This window comes from Lithobates pipiens, unplaced genomic scaffold (genome assembly GCF_037356315.1).
Source record: "Lithobates pipiens isolate NorthernLeopardFrog02 unplaced genomic scaffold, aLitPip1_a1.2 Scaffold_18, whole genome shotgun sequence".
Classification (NCBI taxonomy): Eukaryota; Metazoa; Chordata; class Amphibia; order Anura; family Ranidae; genus Lithobates; species Lithobates pipiens.
In genome coordinates, this window is record NW_027507758.1 from 393432195 (window position 1) to 393457828 (window position 25634).

General features: G+C 42.2%; 1 protein-coding gene across 1 annotated transcript in view; it reads left to right on the forward strand.

Annotated features, from left to right (window-relative positions):
• Positions 1-25634, forward strand: part of PRIM2 (DNA primase subunit 2) — a 264458-nt gene that overhangs the window by 28343 nt on the left and 210481 nt on the right. Inside the window, exons 5-6 of the mRNA XM_077489506.1 lie at positions 658-778; positions 17813-17908. Of these exons, the coding sequence (XP_077345632.1) occupies positions 658-778; positions 17813-17908 (217 nt within the window). The remainder of the gene's footprint in view (positions 1-657; positions 779-17812; positions 17909-25634) is intronic.

Below are 25634 nucleotides of genomic sequence, written 5' to 3' on the forward strand. Positions count from 1 at the left end.
CACCCTGAAATGTAACTGTTAACATTTTCTGCTATTTTCCTACATAGAATTTACAAAAAAAAATTTTTTATGAAGAGAGAAGAGAAAAAGATCGGTTTATTAAACAGTTGCTCTGCCAGTTTCAGTCACCAGATGGCACATGTGTGGCTTAAGACCGCAGTGCAGTCTGCAATATTCACAGTACATTGTATGTTTAGAAATATGTTTTTGTCATCTCTCCTTCATTGATGGGTAAAAAAAGCAAGTAGAAAGCTTAGTGTGTGTGTTCTTTATGTGCAGTACTTTAGCAGACTTATGGTGCTGCCATTCATTCTTAATGGCAGCCCATGCATTGGCGAAAGTGTTGTGCCAAACCGCAGGGTGCTCAGTGCAGAAACCTAACATTTTAACAGGTGTGTAGACTTTTTATATCCACTGTACTTTATACAGTACTTTGTTCTTGTAACATCATATGCAATTTACAGAAAATAAGAGCCTGTCTTTTTTTAAGCATGTTTTCTTTGCTTTGTACTTGTAAAATAATTTAATTTCTGTCATATACTAGTCAAATTACAGAATAAGATCGGTCCTAGTACTGGTGCAAGAGCTGAAGAACTTTAAACTATAAATTATGCAGTTAATAGAACTGATGTTGCTTTGGATCATTTTCTCTTTCAGTGAAGACCTAAGACGATGGTTTATTCAGCAGGAAATGGACCTGTTTAAGTTCCGCTTCAATCAGTTACCAAAGGATAAAGTCCAAGAATTTCTGAAGTATAGTGGTCTGGAATATCTTGCTGTAAGTACATTCTTTGTGTCAGAGCATTGTTGAGGAATTGTGCCTGTAGCTGATCACTATATCCAAACATACATGTAGGTCCACTTCTTCTCTGTTGCTGATATTTATAACAATAATTAAAGTCCACTTGAGCTCAAAAAGTGGAGATTTGCTATATTGTAGGTAACCTCTATGAATGTTAATTCTGCCTCGGCATTACTCTGGAAAATCTAACCTTTTGCTCGCCATGTCTCCTGGAAAATAACAGTATAAATTCTGTGCCTAGGTACCCCTGTTCCGGTGTGTGTGTGTGTGTGTGTGTGTGTGTGTGTGTGTGTGTGTGTGTGTGTGTGTGTGTGTGTATATATAATTTTTTTTTTTTTTTTTTTTTTTTAAAGTATGAGATATCTAAGTCACTGTGCCTCTGACTGCTAGTCTCATGAGAGCTGGTCATGTCACTTTTGCCTTGGGTCTCTCTCATGGGTGTCATTTTTGCCCAGTCTTTCTTATTGAATAAGACCTTACCTGTGGCAAGTAAGGCCTGCAGTTCTTTAGATGTTCTGGGTTCTTTTAGGACATCCTGAATGAGTCGTCATCATGCTCTTAGAGTAATTTTGGTAGGCCGGCCACTCCTGGGAAGGATCACCACTGTTCCACTTTTTCTCCAGTTGTGGATAACTCTCACCGTGGTTTGCTGGAGTCCCAAAGTCTTAAAAATTACTTTGTAACCCTTTACAGACTGATACATGTCAGTTACTTTGTTTCTCATCTGTTATTACATTTATTTAGATTGCGGCATGATGTGTTGCTTTTTTAGATCTTTTAGCGCGCTTTACTTGGTCAGACAGCTTCTATTTAAGACCCCTTTCACACTGAGGCTGTTTTCTGGCGCTTTAGCGCTAGAAATAGCCTCCTATTCATTGCAGTGTGTCTTTTCACACTGGGGCGTGCTTGTGATTTTGGAGCACAGTAATTAGCGCTTTGAAAGCGCTGCAAAATGGGAGTTTCTACCTGGTTTTTAAAGTAAAAACTGCCCTGCTAGCGGCTGAAAAGCGGTGCAAAAACGAGCTGCGCTTTAGCGCTAACGGTTGGGCGCTGCAGTGTGAAAAGGGTCTTAGTGATTTCTTGATTTAACAAGTCTGGCAGTAATCAGACTTGGGTGTGGAAAGTGAAATTTAACTCTGCTTTCCAAAAAATGAATCACAGTTCATTCATGATTTAGCAAGGAGGGGGGGGGGAGCAATTACTTTTTCACATAGTGCCAGGCAATTTAGGACAGCTTTTATTTTTTCCCTTAATGAATGAAATCATCATTTTAAAAACTGTATTTTGGATTTACTCAGGTTATCTTTATTATGCATTTTACTATTTGTTTGATGTGAATCATTTTAAGTGTGACAGATATGCAAGAAAAATCACGAAGCGGGCAAATACTTTTTTCCAGCACTGTATCTCGTATGAAGAAGCTCCTGATCCTCTGCCAACATGGTCATCTCTACAGTGGAGACAACAAGGCATGCCGAGTCAGTAATGGGGGGGGGGGAATCGGCTCTAGGAAGGTCACAGGCAACACTGGTGATTTTGCCCCTTTTGCCTTCCGCTTGCTTATTTTTTTTGGGTGCAGCTTCCACAGTCCAGGTGGTCTTTGACATAAGTGACAAAAATATGTTTCTTTCGAATTATTGTTCTTTACAAAATTACCAATAAGATTCTTCTTTGGCAAAGGTTGATTGCAAGCTTAATGACAATCGGGTGTTATGAAAGGAAAACTCTTTGAACACTGTAAAAATCAATACCCTGAACTGTGCAGCAAGCTTTGACATCGGCAGGAACCTCCAGACAGTTTTTTATTGAGCTTTAGCTAAAGCTCAGATTTAGATCTTACTCTATGAAATTCAAATCGATACTGTACTATTCTTGGTGCTGTGGATTATTCCTATGTAGTGTACTTTTCTTCACCTTTTAAAAGAAATCTGCGAGCTGCTCCCACCTAAATAAATAATTGAACTCTAATAGCTATATTGAATGCTTCAACCTTATAGAATAGGGAGTATTTTTAATCTTTTACTGAAATACATTTTAGGTGCTCATCTGTTAAGGACATTTTGATTGTGTTTTGTGCTGGAACTGTAGTGCAGCACATTTGATCTCTGTACTTTTTGAGATTTACTCATGACACTATGGGGTTGATTTACTAAACTTGAAAAGTGCAAAGTCTGGTGTAGCTGTACATGGTATTCAATCAGCTCCTAACTTTTGCTTGTTCAAATAAGCTTTGACAAAATTTTGGAAGCGGATTGGTTTCTATGCAGAGTTGCACCAGATTTTGCACTCAGTTTTAGTAAATCAACCCCTGTGGCTTTCATATGGTGACAGTGTACTTTAATTTTAGGAAAAGGTTTTTTCATATTACCTTAAAGCAATGTTGACAATAAAGCCTCATACACACGATAGGACTTTGTACAAACTTTCCCTTGGATTTTTGTACAAAGAGCGTCAGTCCTGAACTTGTATTGCATACACACAGCAGGACTTTTTCAGCCAACTTTCACCAAATCATGTGGTTTTTCTGCTCTTTACCGCCACCTTTGGTCAACTTCTGTATTGTTGTCTGATCTTTTGCATTGGTTCTGAGCATGCCTGTTTGTACTTTGTACAAAGTCCTATGGTTTTCTGTACACACGATCAGACTTTGCTCCATCGGACTTTTGTTGCCAGAAAGTTTGTCCGTTCACACAGCCGATGGAGCGTACACACGGTCGGATGTTGCTCCAAAACAGCTAATTTGCATGTTTGTTGTCAAAAAGTCTGATCATGTGTATGGGCCTTTTAGACATTTTTAGACTGCTGTTGAAGTAAACCTATTCAAGACTTTGGAAATTTAAAGCGGTTCTTCACCCTAAAGGGGAAGTTCCTCTAATCTGATCCCTCCCCCCCCTCCGGTGCCACAATCGGCACCTTTCAGGGGGAAGGGGGGTGCAGTTACCTGGATAATCCAGGTATCTGCACCCACTTCTGGGCAGACCCCCGTAGACGCCCCCCACCCCCCCCCCCCCCCCCCCCGTTGTGTTCTATGAAACACACAGTTCCCAGGACACAGCGGGGGACCAGAAGAGATGCGCAGCGGGGAACCGGGCAGTGAAGCCGCGATGTTTCACTTCCTGATTCCCTGACAGAGGATGGCGGCGGGGGGCAGCAGCGAGACGTGCGATCGCTCGTCATCTGCCGCCGACATCGGTGGACCCTGGGACAGGTAAGTGTGATTTTATTAAAAGTCAGCAGCTGCAATATTAGTAGCTGCTGGCTTTTAATATTTTTTTTTTAGGTGCAGAACCACTTTAAAGCGAGCATATGATGGGGAAAAATTTATTTCTCAGAGGTTAACTTCTGTGATGCGTGAACATAATCATTAGCGTTAGAAATATAGGCAGCTGAATGTCTTTGCGTTTTTAAACTTTTTTTTTTCTTTTGGGGGAAAAAAAAAGTTGCTTGGCTACACCTTTTTAACCTTTTAATTATGCAATTGAATGTTTTGAGATGCAGCTTTTCGTCCCAAGCTTATCTAAAGCCAGTCACACAAATTGCCAAATGACTGTAATTTCTACTTTTACCAACCAACTAGGTGGTGTGAGGCTTCCCTAAACCATCTATTCAGTTTATATTTGGTTATGTAGACCCTTGCACTAAATAGTTATTGGTAAATCCAAAGAATATGGAACAAAACAAATGTGCTACCAACTGAGCCTTCCTATCCTTTTTGGAGCCCAAGTTGGCATTTATATCTGGAGCCACAATAGTGCTGCACGTATAACACAAGCCATTTTAAGGCTTGAAAGATTGCCTAAGAGCCAACATAAGCACAATGACAACTATCAAGAGGAATGTCTTGAATGTAACTGTTTTGGGAAACCTTTAAATCATTGGGTTTAGTTCCCCTTTGATCTTGTATAGGAAATCTATTTCCTAGATGATGTAGAGATGCCTTCTGTCTAATGAAGCCTCTGGCTATAATAATTTACCTCTATTGGAGATAATTTACCTCTAATGAAACCTGGTGTCAAGTGGACACCAGAAAAAAAAACTAAATTTCATTCTGGTTTTCATATTAAAGATTCATTTAGACTTCAGAACAAGAAAATTTTATTAGAGGCTGTAAAGTTCAGACTGTTAGTAAATGCAGTGTGATCTGCTCAAGTAATATTGACAGGCTTATGATGTTAAACATTTGGAGGGGGTTTATTTGGAAGAAGTCTGTCCTTTTTTAGAGAAATCATGATCTCCTAAATAATTATTCCTACAGAATTAGAAGCGATTATCTGGAGATGGCTATAGAGAACATTTTGGAAACTTCCAGTATGTGGGTGAGAGCTTGGGTGTTGACTCTGATCATCTTCTTCTTATTCTGTTTTGCTTTAGGGATTAGCATAGGGTGAAACTCTACCTCATATAATAGAGAGGAGCTTTGAGGGTGCAGCTTGTAGTTTACCTTGGTTTTAAAATAATGAAGGGTTTTTCATGCAGTAATTGTTGGCTGTGTTTTTCCATTCTTATTTACCCAAAGAAGATTCTCATTGGTTAGCGAGGTCACACGGGCAGCAAGCAATTTCTGCTATACTGCCTCCAGTACTGTTTTATTTATTTATTTTTTTCAGTCCAAGAGTCCACAGTTAGATCATATATGACAAGTATGTACATTTCCAAACAAAGTAAAAACCATGCCTTTTTCTCAGTTGTATAGTAACCATCACCAAATATCATGCATCTATGACCATGTTCCACATCACCCCCTGCCAATATTCTATGGCAGATCACCTCGCCCACCTCAGACCAATGATAGTTCAAATTGAGTAGTACCTTTTCCAGCATGGTTTAATGTTTGATTGTGGCTGCACTGTTATACCTGCTGGAGACGGCTTCAGTAGATATGGATTACATAAAGCACATGCATCGAGGACTAGAGGGTGAACTAAGTCTTTAAAGATTCAGCTTTCAGAATGCCATAGTTCCTGTTTTTGGGTTTTATGCAATTAACCAGTTGCCGACCGCCGCACGACGATGTACGTCGACAGCATGGCACGGGCAGGCATATTGGCGTACATGTACGTCCCTTGCCTCCCGCGGGTCGGGGGCCCGATCGGGTCCCCGCCCGGTGCCTGCGGCGGTCGGTTTTCGTCCGGGAGCGATCCGGGACGAGGGGGCGGCCATTCATTCATGGCCACCCCCTCGCGATCGCTCCCGACGAATAGGAATCCCCCGTGACATCACTTCCTCTCCTGTAATGTAAACACAGGAGAGGAAGTGATGTATTCTCTCCTCCGTGTCGGTATTTTTCGTTCCGACACGGAGGAGAGCGGATCGGTGAGTTGCACCAACACTCTACACACACAGTAGAACATGCCAGGCACACTCACACCCCCCCTTTACCCCCCGATCACCCCCCCAATTACCCCTGCCCCCCAGTCACAGTGACACCAATGTCATTTTTTTTTTTTTTTTTTTTGCATTGGTGTCATTTGTGACTGTAATAACTTTTAGGGCAGTTAGAGTTAGCCCCCTTTAGTTCTAATGTACCCCCCTAACCCCCCCAATAAAGGTTTAACCCCGTGATCACCCCCCGTCGCCAGTGTCACTAAGGCTGGGTTCACATTGCAGCGGTTTATGAGAACGAATGTGATTCGCACCGCACTGCAGTGCAAATCACATCCGATCTCTGTGCGATTCGAGTTCAGCCATTCGCCGCACCCGCCACACCCGCCGCAAATTCGCACGGGACCCTTTTTTTGGCCCGCAGCAGAATCTGATCGCATGGGTGTTCACACCATGCGATCCGAGTTTGCAGATCGCACTGCGATATGCGAACTGATCTGGGGGTGTCAGTAACATTTCACTGACACTCCCAGCAGTTCGCATAGGGCAGTGTGAACTGCCGCCGGGAGGCATGCGATGCGGGAACCCGCCGCAGATTTGCGGCGTTTCCGCATCGCTCCAGTGTGAACCCAGCCTAATAAGCGATCATTTTTCTGATCGCCGTATTAGTGTCACAGGTGACGCTAGTTAGGCAGGTAGGTATTTAGTTTCGCCGCAGCTTTTTATAGCGCCAGGGACCCCCATATACTACCGCATAAAGCCCCCTGATTGCCCCCTAGTTAACCCTTTCACCAGTGATCACCATATAACTGTTACAGGTGACGCTGGTTGGTTAGTTATTTTTTATAGTTTCAGGGCACCCGCCATTTATTACCTAATAAAGGTTTAACCCCCTGATCACCCGGCGGGTGTCATTTGTGACTAATAACTGTTAGGGCAGTTAGGGTTAGCCCCCTTTAGTTCTAAGGTACCCCCCTAACCCCCCCAATAAAGGTTTAACCCCGTGATCACCCCCCGTCGCCAGTGTCACTAAGGCTGGGTTCACATTCCAGCGGTTTATGAGAACGGATGTGATTCGCACCGCACTGCAGTGCAAATCACATCCGATCTCTGTGCGATTCGAGTTCAGCCATTCGCCGCACCCGCCACACCCGCCGCAAATTCGCACGGGACCCTTTTTTTTGGCCCGCAGCAGAATCGGATCGCATGGGTGTTCACACCATGCGATCCGAGTTTGCAGATCGCACTGCGATATGCGAACTGATCTGGGGGTGTCAGTAACATTTCACTGACACTCCCAGCAGTTCGCATAGGGCAGTGTGAACTGCCGCCTGGAGGCATGCGATGCGGGAACCCGCCGCGCATTCGTGGCGTTCCCGCATCGCTCCAGTGTGAACCCAGCCTAATAAGCGATCGTTTTTCTGATCGCTGTATTAGTGTCACAGGTGACGCTAGTTAGGCAGGTAGGTATTTAGGTTCGCTGCAGCTTTTTATAGCGCCAGGGACCCCCATATACTACCGCATAAAGCCCCCTGATTGCCCCCTAGTTAACCCTTTCACCAGTGATCACCATATAACTGTTACAGGTGACGCTGGTTGGTTAGTTATTTTTTTATAGTTTCAGGGCACCTGCCATTTATTACCTAGTCTCACTAGTGTACCCCTAAATTTAGGGGTGTCTACTTTCCAAAATGGGGTCATTTGGGGGGGGGGTTTGTGCCATCTTGGCATTTTATGGCCTTCAAAACTGTAACGCCCTTAGAAAGCCTGAAGGCGGTGCTTGGTTTTCGGGGCCCCGTACGCGGCTAGGCTCCCAAAAAGTCCCACATATGTGGTATCCCCGTACTCAGGAGAAGCAGCAGAATTTATTTTGGGGTGTCATTTCACATATGCCCATGGCATGCATGAGCAATATATCATTTAGTGACAACTTTGTGAAAAAAAAAAAAAAAAAGTTTGTAATTTTCCCGCAACTTGTGGCAAAATATAAAATATTCCATGAACTCAACATGCCTCTCAGCAAATAGCTTGGGGTGTCTACTTTCTAAAATGGGGTCATTTGTGGGGGTTTTGTGCCATCTTGGCATTTTATGGCCTTCAAAACTGTAATAGGTAGTGAGAAGTGAACTCAAAAATTTACGCCCTTAGAAAGCCTGAAGGCGGTGCTTGGTTTTCGGGGCCCCGTACGCGGCTAGGCTCCCAAAAAGTCCCACATATGTGGTATCCCCATACTCAGGAGAAGCAGCAGAATTTATTTTGGGGTGTCATTTCACATACGCCCATAGCATGTGTGAGCAATATATCATTTAGTGACAACTTTGTGTAAAAAAAAATAAATTTTTTTTTTTTTGTCATTTATTCAATCGCTTGAGGCAAAAAAATAAAATATTCAATGGGCTCAACATGCCTCTTATCAATTTCCTTAGGGGGTCTACTTTCCAAAATGAGGTCATTTGGGGGGGTTTTGTACTGCCCTGCCATTTTAGCACCTCAAGAAATGAGATAGGCAGTCGTAAACTAAAAGCTGCGTAAATTCCAGAAAACGTACCTTAGTTTGTAGATGTGACAACTTTTGCGCAAACCAATAAATATACAATTATTGACTTTTTTTTTACCAAAGACATGTGGCTGAATACATTTTGGCCTAAATGTATGACTAAAATTGAGTTTATTGGATTTTTCTAATAACAAAAAGTAGAAAATATCATTTTTTTTCAAAATTTGCGGTCTTTTTACGTTTATATCGCAAAAAATAAAAATCGCAGAGGCAATCAAATACCATCAAAAGAAAGCTCTATTTGTGGGAAGAAAAGGACGCAAATTTTGTTTGGGTACAACATTGCATGACCGCGCAATTACCAGTTAAAGCAGCGCAGTGCCAAAGTGTAAAAAGACCTCTGGTCATTTACCAGCAAAATGGTCCGGTCTGAAAGTGGTTAAAGTGTATATATATATGTGTGTGTATGTATGTATATATGTGTGTGTATATCTATCTATCTATCTATCTTCTTATTCTTATTATTCCTCAGTAGCGACAAAGGATATCTGTTCATTTTGTATGCACGTCTTTGCAAACCCAGGTGCTGAACATAGTTTGGAAGGAATGCAGCCGCTCCTCCCACTACAGGCTGGCTGCTAAAAAATGCAGAAGTGTAATGGATATAAGACCAGTCGCCCAGCACAAGCAAAAAGATCAACAGTGACTGGTCTTTATTACAGGATACCCCTAGATTTTCACGCTGGATTACTGCACAGATCTAGAAAAAATACACAAAGCATAAAAAGTAACAAAGGAACCGCACACTTAAATCATAAATGACATAGCCTCATAGTGAATAAATGCATCTTTATTTAAATTATAAAAAAAATACATAATTGTTAAGTAAATGTTTTTTGGTTATTGATATACGCAGGTTTGGAACCTATTTGGTTCCTATATCTTTCTTTTAATGCACAAAACGTGCCATGAATGCTCATACCTCTTGTGTTTAGACAATGGGGCTTATTTACTAAAGGCAAATCTACTTTGCACTACAAGTGCACTTGGGAGTGCAGCCGCTGTAGATCTGGAGGGGGACATGCAAGGAAAATAAACAGCATTTTTGCTTGTGCATGACTGGATGATAAAATCAGCAGAGCTTCCCCTTTATTTCAGATCTTCCCCTCCGATCTACAGCGACTGCACTTTCAAGTGCACTTGTAGTGCAGAGTGTATTTGCCTTTAGTACATCAACCCCAATATTGCTCATCCTGGAGTTCAGCTTTGTTAGCCAATAAATGGTATCACTTAAAATTTTAACTTTCTGCAAGAATTGATGACTCACACGGCTGCTGACTAATGAGGGTAAAGTACTACAGAATGTAAATTGCCACCCTCCCTGACTAAACTAGGTCTTCTGTACCACAAAACTTTGCATTTAGAGCATTTCTGGAGAGAAAGTAAAGTTTTTATAACCAGTGTCCACACCTTTTACATTTTTGTGATTGATGTTGATCAACCGCGAAAATAAGTAGCGGCTGAAATAGAAAACCAAGAATTCCAAAATAACTTTTCCAATAAAAAAAAAAAATGGGCATGGCTTTTAAATGTACACTCGGTGAGATATAGTATTTATGGGTTTTTACGTTTAATGGACATCACAATGGAAATCCAGGATAATCCTGAGATCTGTATGAGCCACATTGTACCACTTCATTGGGTTGGCATCGCTATAAGGATAGTCAGATGCTCTTCTGTACCGGGCAATAGGACAGTTAAAATATCTTTGTTTTGTTGCAGACAGGAAGGTGCCTTGCTTGGTTCTGGTTTTGTTGGAATTAATACCATAATATATCAGGAGCAATGTCTGGAGCCCCAATAGAAGTGGCACAAAGGGGGGAAAAAAATTAGGCAGAAACAGAAACCACCATCTACAGTATAAAACCCCATTCACATCCTGGCGTACTATAATTCTGCCCACGATTTTGGAATATGGAAACATCTGGCACTAATGCACAATGTGTGTTTTGGCTCCCATAATTGTTAATGGCACAACAAACGTCCAAAAGAAATAGAAATGGACGCTTCACAGGATAACTCGTGCAAAACACTCAAAACTTGCTTTCCAAAAACAATCTAAATTTGACTTCAAAAATAGGTGCAGGAGTTACTTTAGTGAGTTTTTGGAGCAGAGAGTAGCCTGTTGAAGTGAAAGGTGCTGCTGCAAAATGTTCTGAAACCATGACGCTCTGCTAGATGTGAACGGGGCCTAAAATTTTCCTGTGTCTCAAAATCGGTGTAATTTCTCTCCTACTGCTGAATTTCTCTTATAATATGGGTGAAAGCTGGTTAAATCCTTGTTGAAAAAATTGGGTAGAGGCATTTAGAACATGAAGGCTGAATTCACACTGCAATGCAGAGCAGCTGGAGAGAGTCGCTGCTCTAGCTGCAGTAGGGGCGGAGTGGGGCACGATTCAGCGCATCACATCTCCCCCCCCCCCCCCTTTTCTTTTTTTTTTTCTTTGAACGTACACTTCATTCACGGCAATGTAGGGCAGCGCCTTACATTACAGTACGATTCAGCATGGTGCACTGCGATAAAATGTCTGTCACCACAAATCGTGTAAATTAGCCCTTTCTGTTTATAGTATTATAATTGCTGTCTATTGCCGAACAAAAGTCCAAGACAAAGAAGCAGGCAGCAGCAAATGTATTTCTAGCATTTATGTAGATTTGGCAAGTTATACAGCGCTTTTACATATTGTAACTGCCCTCAAGGCGCTTACAATCGAAGGTCTCTGTTAGATGCATACACACACTGGCACCAGTTTAGACTGGAACAAATTGAATTACCAGCATGTCACCACCAAAGAGAAAGCCGCTCCAGGTGACCACATTAACCATCCATCTACAGCATAGCCAGGGTTTACGTGAAGGTGCTAGCACAGATCACATACAGATAGACAATTAAAAGAAATCCAGAATTCGCTGCAACACTTGACCTTTATTGATCCTTCATGCAAATGACATCGCAGACCATGTGGGATACAATAAAAGTTGGCACGTTTTGCAATGATGAGTAGACGCTAGCCACCACCGCATCAACTTTTACTGTACCCCACGTGGTCTGTGATGTCTTTTGTATGAAGGATCGATAAAGGTGAAGTGTTGAGGTGAATTCTGTATTTTCTTTGATTGTGTACTTGCCAGCATGTCTTTCGAGTACCTGGAGAACCGGGAGAAAATGCAAACTCCCTGTAGACAGTGTTCTGGCCAGGATTCTAACCCGTAAGCCACTATGCTGCTCAAAGACGGCCTTTCCCCTCCATTTTCTCAGGAAGCGTTACAGATTGCAGTGGTGTAGTGATAGCTAGCCTAACACTGCTAAACCCCTTCTTCCCTTTTTTTTATTTTTATTTTTTAAACTTCAATTGGTATTTATGTATTACAGTGTTCACCCTCTTGGAATTTGATATAACATGAGGAGGACCATGTTGGGAGTTTAATCTGGGAGTATGTGGAGCAAGGCACAGGGGGAACTGTGTAATCTTCAGATGGTTTAGTTCATCTGAGAGTCTGGTGTTTGTTGCTGGAGTTCATGTCCTTCACCACTCCGAGATAAAATACTAGATTGATGCATTACTTACAATTTTAAAATGAAGACACAAGGAAACTAAGATGGCTTTTTTGTTAGTAGTCAGTAGGGGGGGATATTGCTCTACTCAGCCATATTATGGAAATGCACACAGTAACTAATAGCTAAACCTTTTCTTGTCGCTTTTTTCACCTAAAAATCCTAGAAGGGCATTTTTATTTTTTATAATCATTGCATTTACCATGGGAAGTAATAAGTGTGTTGTGCTATGCAGTTATCTCCATAACTTCTGTTACTTGGTCACAAACAGGCAGTATTTGCAGGGCTGTGCTGTGTGCAGTTTAAAGTATGAAACAAATTTCTCAAATATTTGAAATGCGATCCTGCGTGTCTTTTCTCTGACTTGACTCATTTGGACTCGTGAATTAGTATTCCCCATTTCTACTCCCATTGCCTTTGCTTTGGTTGTGTTGGCTAGGATACAACACAGCACATATGAGTGAAGTGCATTTTTCCCTATTTGACTGATTTTCGTACATTTTTAAAAAACTGTGTACCCACTTAAGCCCCTGTATAGTTAACCCCCTTAATGACAGACCATTTTTTGTGATATGGCTTTCTTTTAGCGGTATTTGATCACCTCTGCGTTTTATTTTTGCGCTATAAACAAAAAAAGCAACAATTTTGAAAAAAATACTTTTTGCTACAATAAATATCCCTCCAAAAAAACAACAAATTTCTTCCTCAGGCCGAAATGTGTTTTACATATTTTTGGTTAAAAAAAAAATCTTAGTGTATATTTATCGGTTTGCGCAAAAGCTATAGTGTCTACAAAATAGGGGATATATTTAAGGCATTTTTGGAATTAATTTATTTTTTTCCTAGTAATTGTGGCGATCTTGCTTTTTTTTTTTTTTTTTATTTTTTTTTTTTTTTTATAAATCGGGGCAGCAACATTGCAGCAGACAAATCAGATACTGTTGACACTTTTTTTGGGACCCTTGACATCTATATAGTGATAAAAAAAACACTGAATACTGTATAAATGTCACCGGCAGGGAAGGAGTTAATGCTAGGGGTTGATCAAGGGGTTAAATGTGTTGCCTAGAGAGCGTTTCTAACTGGGGGGGCCATGGGACTGCCTGGGGGAGTAGATCGATCATTGTTCCTAAGCCTTAGACCAGTGATGGTGAACCTTGGCACCCTAGATGTTTTGGAACTACATTTGCCATGATGTTCAGCTACACTGCAGAGTGCATGAGCATCATGGGAAATGTAGTTACAAAATATCTGGGGTGTCAAGGTTCACCATCCCTGCATTAGAACATGGAAGAAACACCTGGTACCAAGGGTGCAGTGGTGGTCCCCTTTATCTTTTGGTTCCTAGATAGTAAATGGGCATGGTAACACTGTTTATTTTAAGCATGGAAATAAATTTAGCATGTTACAAAAAAAATATCCATATGTATGTTAGAGAAAGGAACGCTCACTATGTACAAAAAATAGCTTACTATAAAACTTATGTCACATTGCCCCAATATGTTTCATTACCAGCAGTCTGAACGCTTTGCTTCTCATCAGTATTTTTGAAAATAATATGAAAAGAAGAACTTTCAGATGTTGTGGTTAGTCAGGCAATGATGCACCCACATTGAAGATGCTCTATTATTTGGTTATTTAGGTTATAAAAAGACAAACTGTATCTCCATCAGGTTCAACTTAAAATAAACGGCCTTATTTATTTTTTAACATGATCATGGCAGTCTGATACATACCTGGATTAGCACTGTCTTTTGTTATTATAAGTGTGTGTGTTTGTTTTTTAGAATATACAGTGCCTTGCAAAAGTATTCACCCCCCCCCTTGCCATTTTTTGTGTTTTGTTGCCTCACAGAAATTAACATGGATTGTTTGAGGATTTGCATCATTTAATTTGCAGAACATGCCCACAACTTTGAAGATTTTTTTCATTTTTTTTTTTTTTATTGTGAAGCAAATAACAAATAGGACAAAATAACAGAAAAAGTCAATGTGCATAACTATTCACCCCCTAAAGTGAATACTTTGTAGAGCCACCTTTTGCGTCTATCACAGCTCCAAGTCACGTTGGATAAGTCTCTATGAGCTTGCCACATCTTACCACTGGGATTTTTGCCCATTTCCCCTTACAAAAAAACTCCTTCAAGTTGAATGTATTGCATTTGTGAACAGCCATCTTTAAGTTTGACCACAGATTTTCTATTGGATTTAGGTCTGGGCTTTGACTAAGCCATTCCAGCACATTTACATGTTTCCCCTTAAACCACTCAAGTGTTGCTTTAGCATTTTGTTTAAGGTGAACCTCCGTACTAGCCTCACATCACACACAGGACCTGGTACAGGTTTTACTCAAGAATATCCCTGTATTTAGCACTATCTATCTTTCCCTCAACTCTGACCAGTTTCCCAGTCCCGACTGCTGAAAAACATCCCCACAGCATGATGCTGCCACCACCATGTTTCACCCAAAAAACACGATGATGTTTTTTGGGTGACGGGATGTGTTGGGTTTGCACCAGACATAGCGTTTTTTCAGATGGCCAAAAAGTTACATTTTTGTCTGACTAGAGCACCTTTCTCCATACGTTTTGGGAGTCTCCCACATGCCTTTACGCAAACTAAAAACATGCCATTTTGTTTTTTGCTGAAAGTAATGGCTTTCTTCTGGCTACTCTGCCAAAAAGCCCAACTCTATGGAGCGTGCGGCTTATTGTCATCCTATGTACAGATACTGCTGTGGAACTCTGCCTCTCTGATTAATGCCCTCCTTGCCCGGTCCGTGAGTTTTGGTGTGCGGCCGTCTCTTGGTAGGTTTTCTGTTGTGCCATGTTCTTTCCATTTAGTTATGATAGATTTGATGGTGCTCCTAAGGATCATCAAAGATTTGTTTTTGTTTTTTATAACCTAACCCTGTCTTGTACTTCTCAACGATATTGTCCCTTACTTGATTGGAGAGATCCTTGGTCGTCATGGCAGTGTTTGGTTAGTGGTGCCTCTTGCTTAGGTGTTGCAGCCTCTGGGGCCTTTAACAAAAGTTGTGTATATGCAATGACATATCATGTGACACTTAGCTTGCACGCAGGTGGACATAATTTCACGAACTATGCCACTTCTGGAGGTAATTGGTTGCACCAGAGCTTGAGCAGGGTGAATACATGCGCACATACCAATTATCAGTTTTTTATTTCTAAAAAAATAGTTTTATGTATATATTTTTCTAACTTCCCCAATTTAGACCATTGTGTTCTGATCCATCACATATAATTCAGATTAAAAAAACATTGAACTAAAGGCTGTAATGTAACAAAATGGGTAAAATGCCAAGGGGGATGCCTACTTTTGCAAGGCACTGTAGTTTTGCGTGAAGTGGTTAAAGAAATGAGACTGAACCGATGAAACAATCCGTCCGCATGTGTGAAAGGAGCCTCGGGCCAAGTTCACACTTAATCATTTTGTAGCTCGAAGCTCAAAAACGCTCAAGCAAAATACCTTTCATTTCCAAGGACCCTGGTCACATCTGAGCATTCTGTTGCTTGTAGAAAAATGCCTGATGCTCCAAAAAGTACATGAGCTTTCAGGCAGAACTGAGCATTTTTGTCCCCATAGACTTCAATGGGAACTCCCGAAAATGCTTGATTTGAGTTTTATTCAGTTTTTTAGCCTATATTACCGTAACTGTTCTCCACCCTCTTGTGAATTCCATTGGCTAAAACAGCAGCTTTCTGAGACTTGTAAGCTTTCTATCCAAGTTCCTGGGCAGCAGAGAGAATGTTTTTGTGGGTGCTTTAACCACTTGCCTACTGGGCACTTAAACACCCCTTCTGACCAGACCAATTTTCAGCTTTCGGTGTTCTCACACTTTGACAATTACCCAGTCATGCAACACTGTACACAAATTCATTTTTTGTCTTTTTTTTTCCCTTGGTGGTATTTGATCACCTCCTGGATTTTTTATTTTTTGTGCTATAAATGAAAAAATAACAAATTTTGAAAAAAAACAAATATTTTTCTTTGTTTCTGTGATAAAATTTTTCAAATTTATTATTTTTTCTTCATAAATTTTGGCCACAATTTATACTGCTACATATCTTTGGTAAAAATAACCCAAGTTAGTGGATATTATTTGGTCTTTGTGAATGTTAGTCTACAAGCTGTGGTGCGAATCACACAAAATTGATCACATCCGATGTACTGGTGGCCGATCTCATTTCTTGTTACCCGAACAAGCCAGGAAAGTACAAATACCCCCCAAATTACCCCTTTTTTGAAAGTAGACATTCCAAGGTATTTAGTAAGAGGAATGGTGAGCTTTTTGATGTTGTCATTTTTTTCCCACAATTCTTTGCAAAATGAAGATATTTTTATTTTCATTTTTTTCCACAAAATTGTCATTGTAATAGGTTATTTATCTCACGTGGCATGTGTATACCACAAATGATGCCCCAAAATAAATTCTGCTGCTCTTCCTGAGTATTACGATACCGCATGTGTGCTACTTTTCCCAGCCTGGCCACATAGAGAGGCCCAACATGCAGGGAGCGCCATCATGTGTTCTAGGAACATAAATTACACATCTAACTTGACTACCTATTACACTTTTGAAGGCACTGGAGCAGCAGGACAATGACTCGTGACACCGACATGTCACTGATGACAGATGCCACTAATACATGACACTGATGACACGTGACACTGACAGATGCCACCAATATGTGGCACTGATGACACGTGACACTGATGACAGATGGCACTGTTACCTGGCATTGATGACACGTGACACTGATAACAGATGGCACGTGGCACTGATACGTGGCACTGATACGTGGCACTGATGACAGATGGCACTAATATGTGGCACTGACACGTGACACTGATATGGCACTGATGACAGATGGCACTATCTGGCACTGATGACAGATGGCAGTGGGGGCAGATGGCAGTGGGGACAGGTGGCAGTGGGGACAGATAGGCACTTTATTTTCATTTTTAATTTTTTTTTTTACATTAATCTCTGCAGCGGTTCATCTCTCCCTCCTCACACACTGTCTGTGTGAGAAGGGAAAGCCGGCGATGAGAGATGATCTCATATGTTTATATATGAGATCATCTCTCATTGGGCACGCCGATCGCGGTGTAAACGGCCGCTGTGATTGGCCACTTACAGCGATCTGTGACTGGCTGTGTCCGGGGGGGCACGGCCAGCACAGAACTTCCCCTATGCGTGCCCAAGGCGGTGCGCAGAGGGGGAAGTTAAAGGGAGGACCAGGGATGCCCTCCCGGCAGATAGCGTCCGCGCTGTATCCATCTTTTGGCTATAGCGTGGGTGCAAAGTGGTTAAAGGTTCTCATGAGTCTTTGAATAAAATTATTTTTCTTTATTTGCATAGAATATTGGACAATTAATTCACAATGAACATAATTTATTAGTTTATATTTCTTCAGGGAACTTTACATTAATCCAATGTGAATTGTTCTAGTTAATTTGTGTGGTGTAAGCAAATTATATTTTCTCTATTTCAGGTACAGTAGATCAATTCCCTATGTATTACAGTATACTATTTTTATTTATATTGTAGATTAGCGAGGAAGAGAAGAAGCAGCATCATGATGATCTGATAAATTCCACTTACGGTTTAAGCTCAACTAAACTAGAAGACCTTGAGTTTTACAAGGTAGGTAATTTTGTGCGATCATAGTTAATAAAATGCAGGAAAAGTAAATCTATACCAAATAACACATTTTAATTTCTTTACATCTGGCTATTGTAACTAAATGGCTGAATGGCACCCTTCCTATAACAAATAGACCCATACCTGTACGTCTTTTGACGACTTCCGTGTTCTTTGTCCCCACACAAAAAGCTGTTGGTTCCACAGTCATTAGACAAAAGGACAGCCAACTGGAGTGGTTCTCGGGCATGTGATTGCTCTTATGACCAATCACTGTGATCACCAATGTAAACTATGTAGGACTGTTTACATTGTTGAGCCCTCCCCTTCCTCTCAGAACAGCTGCAATAGACTATAAGGTACATTTTAAAGAGCTACTGACTACCAATATCATAGGATTGTTTGAGGGGATTTAAAGTGCTAGTTAATAACAGTGGGGTTAGGTGATTTAAAATACCACTTACCATCAATTATTGCAGGACTATTTGAGAGCTTAAAATGTCACTGTTCAACAATGTTATGGGAATGTTTTGGGTTCATCCATGACATAGAGGCATTGCACACAATGCAATTATTCTTACAGGATTTTGAAATGTATAGAAAACTCTCACCTGAAAGTCAGTTTTCTGAAAACCTTGGCTTTTTTTTTTCCAATCCACTGAATTAAGAATTAATAAACAATTTCAAATTGAAATCGCCCATTAACAACCAGTAATATTTGTACCCTGATTCTGACATATCTAAAGGAGAATTGTGCCTTTTAAACTTACTTTTCTTTAAGAAATAAATCAAAATACTACCACATGTCTCCGTCTATTGGAGCGTTGCGCACTGAGGGGGGGAGGTTGGTAAACACCCAAACTCAGGTTATGGTAGAACTGGTGAGGTTTTACTCTGACTTTGTACAAATCCAGGGCGACTTATTCGACCACTTACTTAAGGGACTACCTGCAGGGAATTGAGCTGCCTAAACTCTCGGATTCTCACGGAACACTCCTGGACTCTCCAATTAGTCTGGAGGAACTGCAAGGGGCTCTTAGCCTCTTTCCGAACTCAAAGGCCCCAGGGGATGAAGTCTTCAAACAATATGGGGAGGCAATTCTGCCTCGCCTGTTAAGGGTTCTTAACTATGCAAGGGAATGCCAGAGCCTGCCTGACTCCATGACCAGGGCTAATATTGTTCTCCTTCTAAAACCAGGTAAAGACCCCTTAGACCCGGGCTCATACAGACCGATATCACTCTTACAGAGTAATATCAAAATCCTGGCCAAGGTTTTGGCCTTGAGACTTAATGGGGTTATCTCCTCCATTATACACTCGGACCAGGCAGGTTTCATGCCCCAAAAGTCCGCAGCCATTAATCTCCGTAGACTTTACCTAAACCTTCAAACACAGGGGGAAAATGTGGGCGACAGGGCCTTGTTCTCTCTGGACACCCACAAGGTGTTTGATAGCATGGAGTGGGAATACTTATGGGCTGTCATGGGTAAGTTTGGCTTCGGCGAAGGGTTCCTGTCATGGATGAAGCTATTATACTGTTCACCTCGGGCACCATCAGAGAGGCAGGACACATTTCTGCCCCATTCACCCTGCATAGGGGCACTCGGCAAGGGTGTCCACTGTCGCTCCTCCTTTTTTGCCATTGCCATCGAACCCATGGCATCCTTGATTAGAGCAAATCAGAGGGTGCGGGGCTTCCAGTATGGGAGGTTTCAGGAAAAAAATCATGCTATACGCAGACGATAGCATGCTACTCCTGGGAGACACATCTGATTCCCTGCGGGAGGCTATGGAAACAATAGGAAAGTTTGGAGTTTATTCAGGACTGACCATAAATTGGACCAAATCCTCTCTGCTGTTGCTGGATGCCAATCTGGACAGTGGAGGTCGGATAATACATGACGTGCCGGTGTCCACGGGTATGAAGTACTTGGGTATACAGGTCACGTCAGAACCACTTGACTATATTTCCCTTAACCTAACCCCACTATTAAATAGAATTCGAAACAAAACCAAAATTTGGTCTTATCTTAAGATGTCTCTGGTCGGAAGAGTCAACCTGATAAAGATGATCTTTATGCCCCAACTTCTATATATTCTGCACAATACCCCTATGGTAATTCCTCTGAAGTTTTTTCGCATTCTCAACTCAATTTTTAGAGATTTAATTTGGTTAGATAAACCCCCAAGGATAAAACTAGAACAACTACAAAAGTCCAAGGAGGCAGGGGCCTCGCCCTCCCTAATCCTTGGGCCTACTACCTGGCAGCGCAGGCACAGCATATAGCCAGGGCTATGCCAGAGGGAACGGGGGAGAGGAGGGGACCATACGCTTGGAACCAATTAGGGCCCTGATGTGCTTGGCTTCCGGCCATGGCAATGTACCTTCGGGTATGAAGGCCTTGGCTTACGCAAAATCAAACAAACGATTGCCCACTTACGCTCTTATGCAGAAAATCTGAAATAAACTTCGACAACTGCAGGGGGTGGAGGGCTTCACTGAGTACAGCCCAATATGGGAGAATAGGCACTATGATGAGCTACTATTGCTGGATTGTGGCGCTCGGTGTATGGGGTTATGCATTTGGGACAAATTTTTACAGCAGGGAGGCTGACTCCCTTCCCTGATTTTGAGGGAGAGATTTCACCTCCCACAGTCCATGCTCTTCTACTACCTACAACTGCAACATGAAGTGAAGGCGCAGGCTGGGGGGACCCCGTGGACTCTTTCACTGACCCCGATCTATGGCTAACGTATCACAGTTCCAGGGCTTTATCTCTAGAACTCACTCTATGGTCCTTACTGCCTGCCTCGGAGGCTTTCCGCAGATGGCACTAAATAAATGGAAGAGGGATTTTGGTACATTTGAGGATGAGCAATGGGAGGAGGCACTACAGGCAGTACAATATTGTTCGGTAAATGTGGCCCAGCGGCTATCTCAATTATATATTGTGCTCAGAGTACACTACACACCTGCAAGACTGTTTAGGATGGGGGTGCGACAGCACTCAGGCTGCCCCAGGTGCGCGAGAGATCACGGGGATTTGATCCACCTGCTGTGGAGATGCCCCAAACTGCACCTATTCAGGACAGGGGTACTGGACACTATTAACAGTGTTTCAGACTACCATACCCTCAGACTCGAAACCGTGTCTACTCGGGAGCCTAGACGACGTTTCCATGGGGAACAATAGTAGACAGGCCGTGGCCAGGGCCCTGTTCCCAGCACGAAACATGATTCTTCGGCATTGGAAAGCGACCGAGCCTCCGGCACTGGGGGAGTGGATTGCCCAAATGGGGGACACCATTAGGATGGAAAAGTATATTTTTCAACATAGAGGGCGACCGGAAAAGTTTGAGAAACTCTGGGAACTCTGTTTGGATACTCCCGGCCTTTCTCCGATCGATCTGGTCATGGACAGACTGCTGAGATAAAAGCAGGGGAAGTGAGATTTGTGTTGGGGGGGGGGGGGGGCACTAACTGTTAGACACCCACTGTAGGCAATTTTGTATGGGTGAATCGAGGCACAGCCAGGATACACGGTGTCAATATCTCACCAAGGTGGTTGGGACGATATGGCATGAGAAGTTGTGAAATAAATGCTTGAATATTCCTTTTGAAGAGATGAATACGTTTATGTGCTGTGACAAGAATCTATGCTTGAGATGTAAGCTGCAAGTTGTACTTAATATGGTTTTTGTTATTTAATAAACTTTCTCTGATTTAAAAAAAAATATACTACCACATAAATATGTTAGTGGTCAAACCAAGACAAATATTATCAAATGTCTATTCTACCCACTTGTTTTTAAGATTATTAAAGGGGTTGTAAACCCTGTACAACCACTTTTATCTACAGGTAAGCAAATATTAAGGCTTACCTGTAGGTGCTTGAAATATCTCCTAAACCTCCATGGTTTAGGAGATGGTTACTAAAAAGCCAAGCGCCGATGACTACTGCGCATGCACCAATGTCGTCGGCGCATGCGCTCTTTAGAAAGGGCACATCGTGCTTTTTCCAATAGGGGTCATGCCGGGACTGGCGGCTCCCGCGCACATGCGTGGGAGTGATGTCATGGGTCTCCAGCCAGTCACAGAACTGGAGTTTGCGGCCCGGAAGGAAGAAGGGCGAAGCTGGATGCTCCCTGCTAGTGGGGACAACAGAGACATCGTGGGCTTCGGTTTCAGGTAAGTGACACATAATGGGCTACTATGCGATGCATAGTAGCTCATTATGCTTTATCTTTGCAGGGAAATAAAGAGGAAATGAAACCCACCGGGTTTTACTTCCTCTTTTAAAAGTCAGCAGCTACAAAAAGTGTAGCTGCTGACTGAAAATAAACAGACACTCCCCTGTCCCATGGTCCAGCGATACGGCCACCCAAAGCCTCGCTCCTCTCCCTCTCTGTAACATCAGCATTGCAAGTGTGAGTACTGTGCATGCACGAGTTGCGCTGCACATTTTCAGTGGCTAGGCAATCTTCTTGGACATGTGAAGTGTCCCAGAACATTGCAGGAAGGGAGGGGGAGAGGAGGCATTGCCTAGGCAGCGAGTGCAAGTGGTAGCTGGGTACCTGTCAAAACTAGGTACCCGCTCCCCAACCCCAAAAGAATTGCATGCCAAATGTGGCATGTGAGAGGGCGAGGAGTGCTTAAAGCACAGGTTCCACTTTTGGGTGGAACTTCACTTTATTCTACCTATTTCTGTATACAAGTTCACAGCTCTTCGTGTGCTACACAAGTTAATACTTTTATTTACTGTCTTTGCATAAGCTCATACATGTCTAAGACTCAAGCGACAACTTCTTTACTTATCGAAATTCCATGGAGGCTAAGCGTTTCTAGACATATCTGGATACTATTTTTCTCAAATTACTAGATCGGTGCAAACACCACTCCACAAGCAATGGATATCCATTGTTCATCCCCCCCCTGCTTTCTCTTGGGGGATTTACCATGCTGCGCAACCCAGAACTTTAACTGCTTCCGAACCAGCCGCAGTTTTACTGCGGCAGGTTGGATCCCCTGCCTGCGCAAAACCACTTTACTGTACGTGATCTTGCGGGGTCCGGATAGCAGGTGCTTGCCCGCTGCACAACAGGGGTGCTGATGCTCGTGGCAGACGGTCACTATGACTGCTGGCCACAAGCGATCATGACCATGAGAGACAAAATAGGGACAAGTGTGTGTGTGTGTGTGTGTGTGTGTGTAAACACACACTTCCCTGTTCTGACAGGAGTGACAGATCGTGTGTTCCTATTAGCTAGGAACCACAATCTGTCACTTCCTGTAGTTGGTCCCTCCCCTTGAGTTAGAATCACCTCCCAGGGAACATGGTTAACCCCTTCACCGCCCCCTAGTGTTAACCCCTTCACTGCCAGTGACATTTTTACAGTAATCGATGCATTTTTAATCCCACTGATCGCTGTATTCATGCCAATGGTTCCAAAAATGTGTCAAAATTGTCCGATGTGTCAGCCATTACTAGTAAAATAATAAAAATAATAATAAAAATGCTATAAATCTATCCCCTATTTTGTAGGCGCTATAACTTTTATTTTTTATTTTTACCAAAAGTATGTAGAAGAATACATATCGGCCTAAACTGAAGAAAAAAAAAATGTTTTTTATATATTTTTGGGGGATATTTATTATAGTAAAAAGTAAAAAATAATGCTTTGATACGGCTTGTCTGATTGAGCCGTCAGGGGAAACTGTTGCATAAAACACTTCAGTCCCTGTATATATCATACAAAAGTCTTCTACCATTTGTAAATTGGAAAGAATATTCATGCTATGTCTCTCCATAGTGTGACTAAACAGATTCCCATCTAGTCCTCAGGACCCTCTTGAGGTACAGGAGGCTGGGGATCAGGTATCTTCCCAAATATTTGGACGATACTTATTTATCCTCTTCTGAGGATCCTAATATGGAAGGAGTAGCATCACAAGACAGGTTGCTTGTGTATTTCCTTACTTAACCTTTTTTTGCTGCCCGCAGCACAGGCTCTTGAGGAACCTACCTCTAATTGGGTTCATTAGAATCTCCCCCATCTGGGGATGTTTTTTCCTGTTTATGCATGGCTAAAAAAGCTTATGTATTCTGAATGGGAACATCCGGATAAACAATATTATTCTCCCAAAAAATTCTCCACACTTTATCTATGAAAGAGGATTTCTATGAAGAAAATGGGGGCGGCGGGGGGGGGTCCAGAAAATGCTGCAGTCTCCTCAGTATCACATGTCCAGTGGATAATACACTGATGTTAAAGGATCCAACAGATAAAAAGTTGGAACTTCCTTTTAAAGACAATATGTCTTTTGCAAGTTCAGTAGCTCAGCCGGTTCTTGCTGCAATTGGTGTATCTCAGTCCATTAAGGAACAGTTTGTGGAGATACCCGAAATTCTCCCTGATCAGCAGGCCAGGCAATGGGCTGATGTATCTGATGCACTGTGTCTCACAGTAGATGCTATGAAATACTCATTTAAGCCTTATGGCTTATGCTTGGACTAGTGCATTCTCGCAGAGCTCTGTGGCTGAAAAATTGATCAGCCAAAGCACCATGTAAAAAGCTCTTAGCCAGTTTTTTTTCCCCTTCATGGCGTACGGCTATTTAGAGACAATCTGGGTAAGTACATCCAAAAGAACCTCTAATAGGGAAAGCTCTCTCTTACCAGTAAAGAAGAGTTTCAAACATTTCTCCTTTAATCGTGCTGCCTCTCCTATGCTAGGGGCATCTGCCTCTAGGCAGTCTGGGCGGCTTCGACCATCAGGTTCAAGAGAAAGTCTTCAAGGGCAGCACCAGGGTCAGAAGAGATCTTGGGGCAGAAAGCCCACAAAGCAGAATGCTAAAGGCTTCTCATGAAGGGGCACCCCAACTTGTTTCTGTTGAGGGGAAAGGTCCTGCGATTCTCAAAGATCTGGCAGTAACATTGTCAAGACAGATGGATTTCTGCAGTTTTTTTTCTCTAGATTGCGATTCCGAGAGTTTATGTCTCCTCTTTTTTTTTTCCATTAGAAAATGTTCCCAAGGATCCAGAGAAAAAGAAGTCTCTCTTTCTGGCCTCTAGATCAGCTATTATCCCAGTCGGTGATATCAGAGGTTCCCTTAGTGGAACAGGGCACAGGGTTTGGCTCAAACCTTTTACGGTTCCAGAACCAAACAGAGAGGTAAGAACCATTCTAGATCTCGAAGATCTGAATCGGCACTTAAACATCCGATCCTTTCGCACAATCCGATCGGTTGTGTCCATCCTGCAAGGAGGGGAGTTTTTTTGGCTTTAAGCGATATCAAGAATGCATATCTCCATGTGTCAAATTTTTCCCGCTCGCCAGAAATTTCTGCGTTTTTAAAATATAAAGTTATCATTTCAGTTGTGGCCCTGCCATTCGGTTTAGCCACAGCACCACGCATGTTCTGAAAGATTCTGGCACCTCCTTTAGCCAAATTAAGTGCTCAAGGCATAACGGTCCTAGCCTATTTAGAAGATCTACTTTTAATAGATCATTCAGTCTCAGGTCTAAAACCAGAGTCTGATCACAGCCGTAACTACCTGAAATCTCTGGGTTTGTATAGGCAATCTAGGAAGATTCTCCTTAAAACCATTAAGGAGATTACAGTACTTGGGGCTGGTTATAGATGCTATATAGAAGAGGCTATTCTTACCCCAGACAAGAATCCGTTCCATTGTAGGACTAATTCAACTTATCAAAACAAAGGAAAAT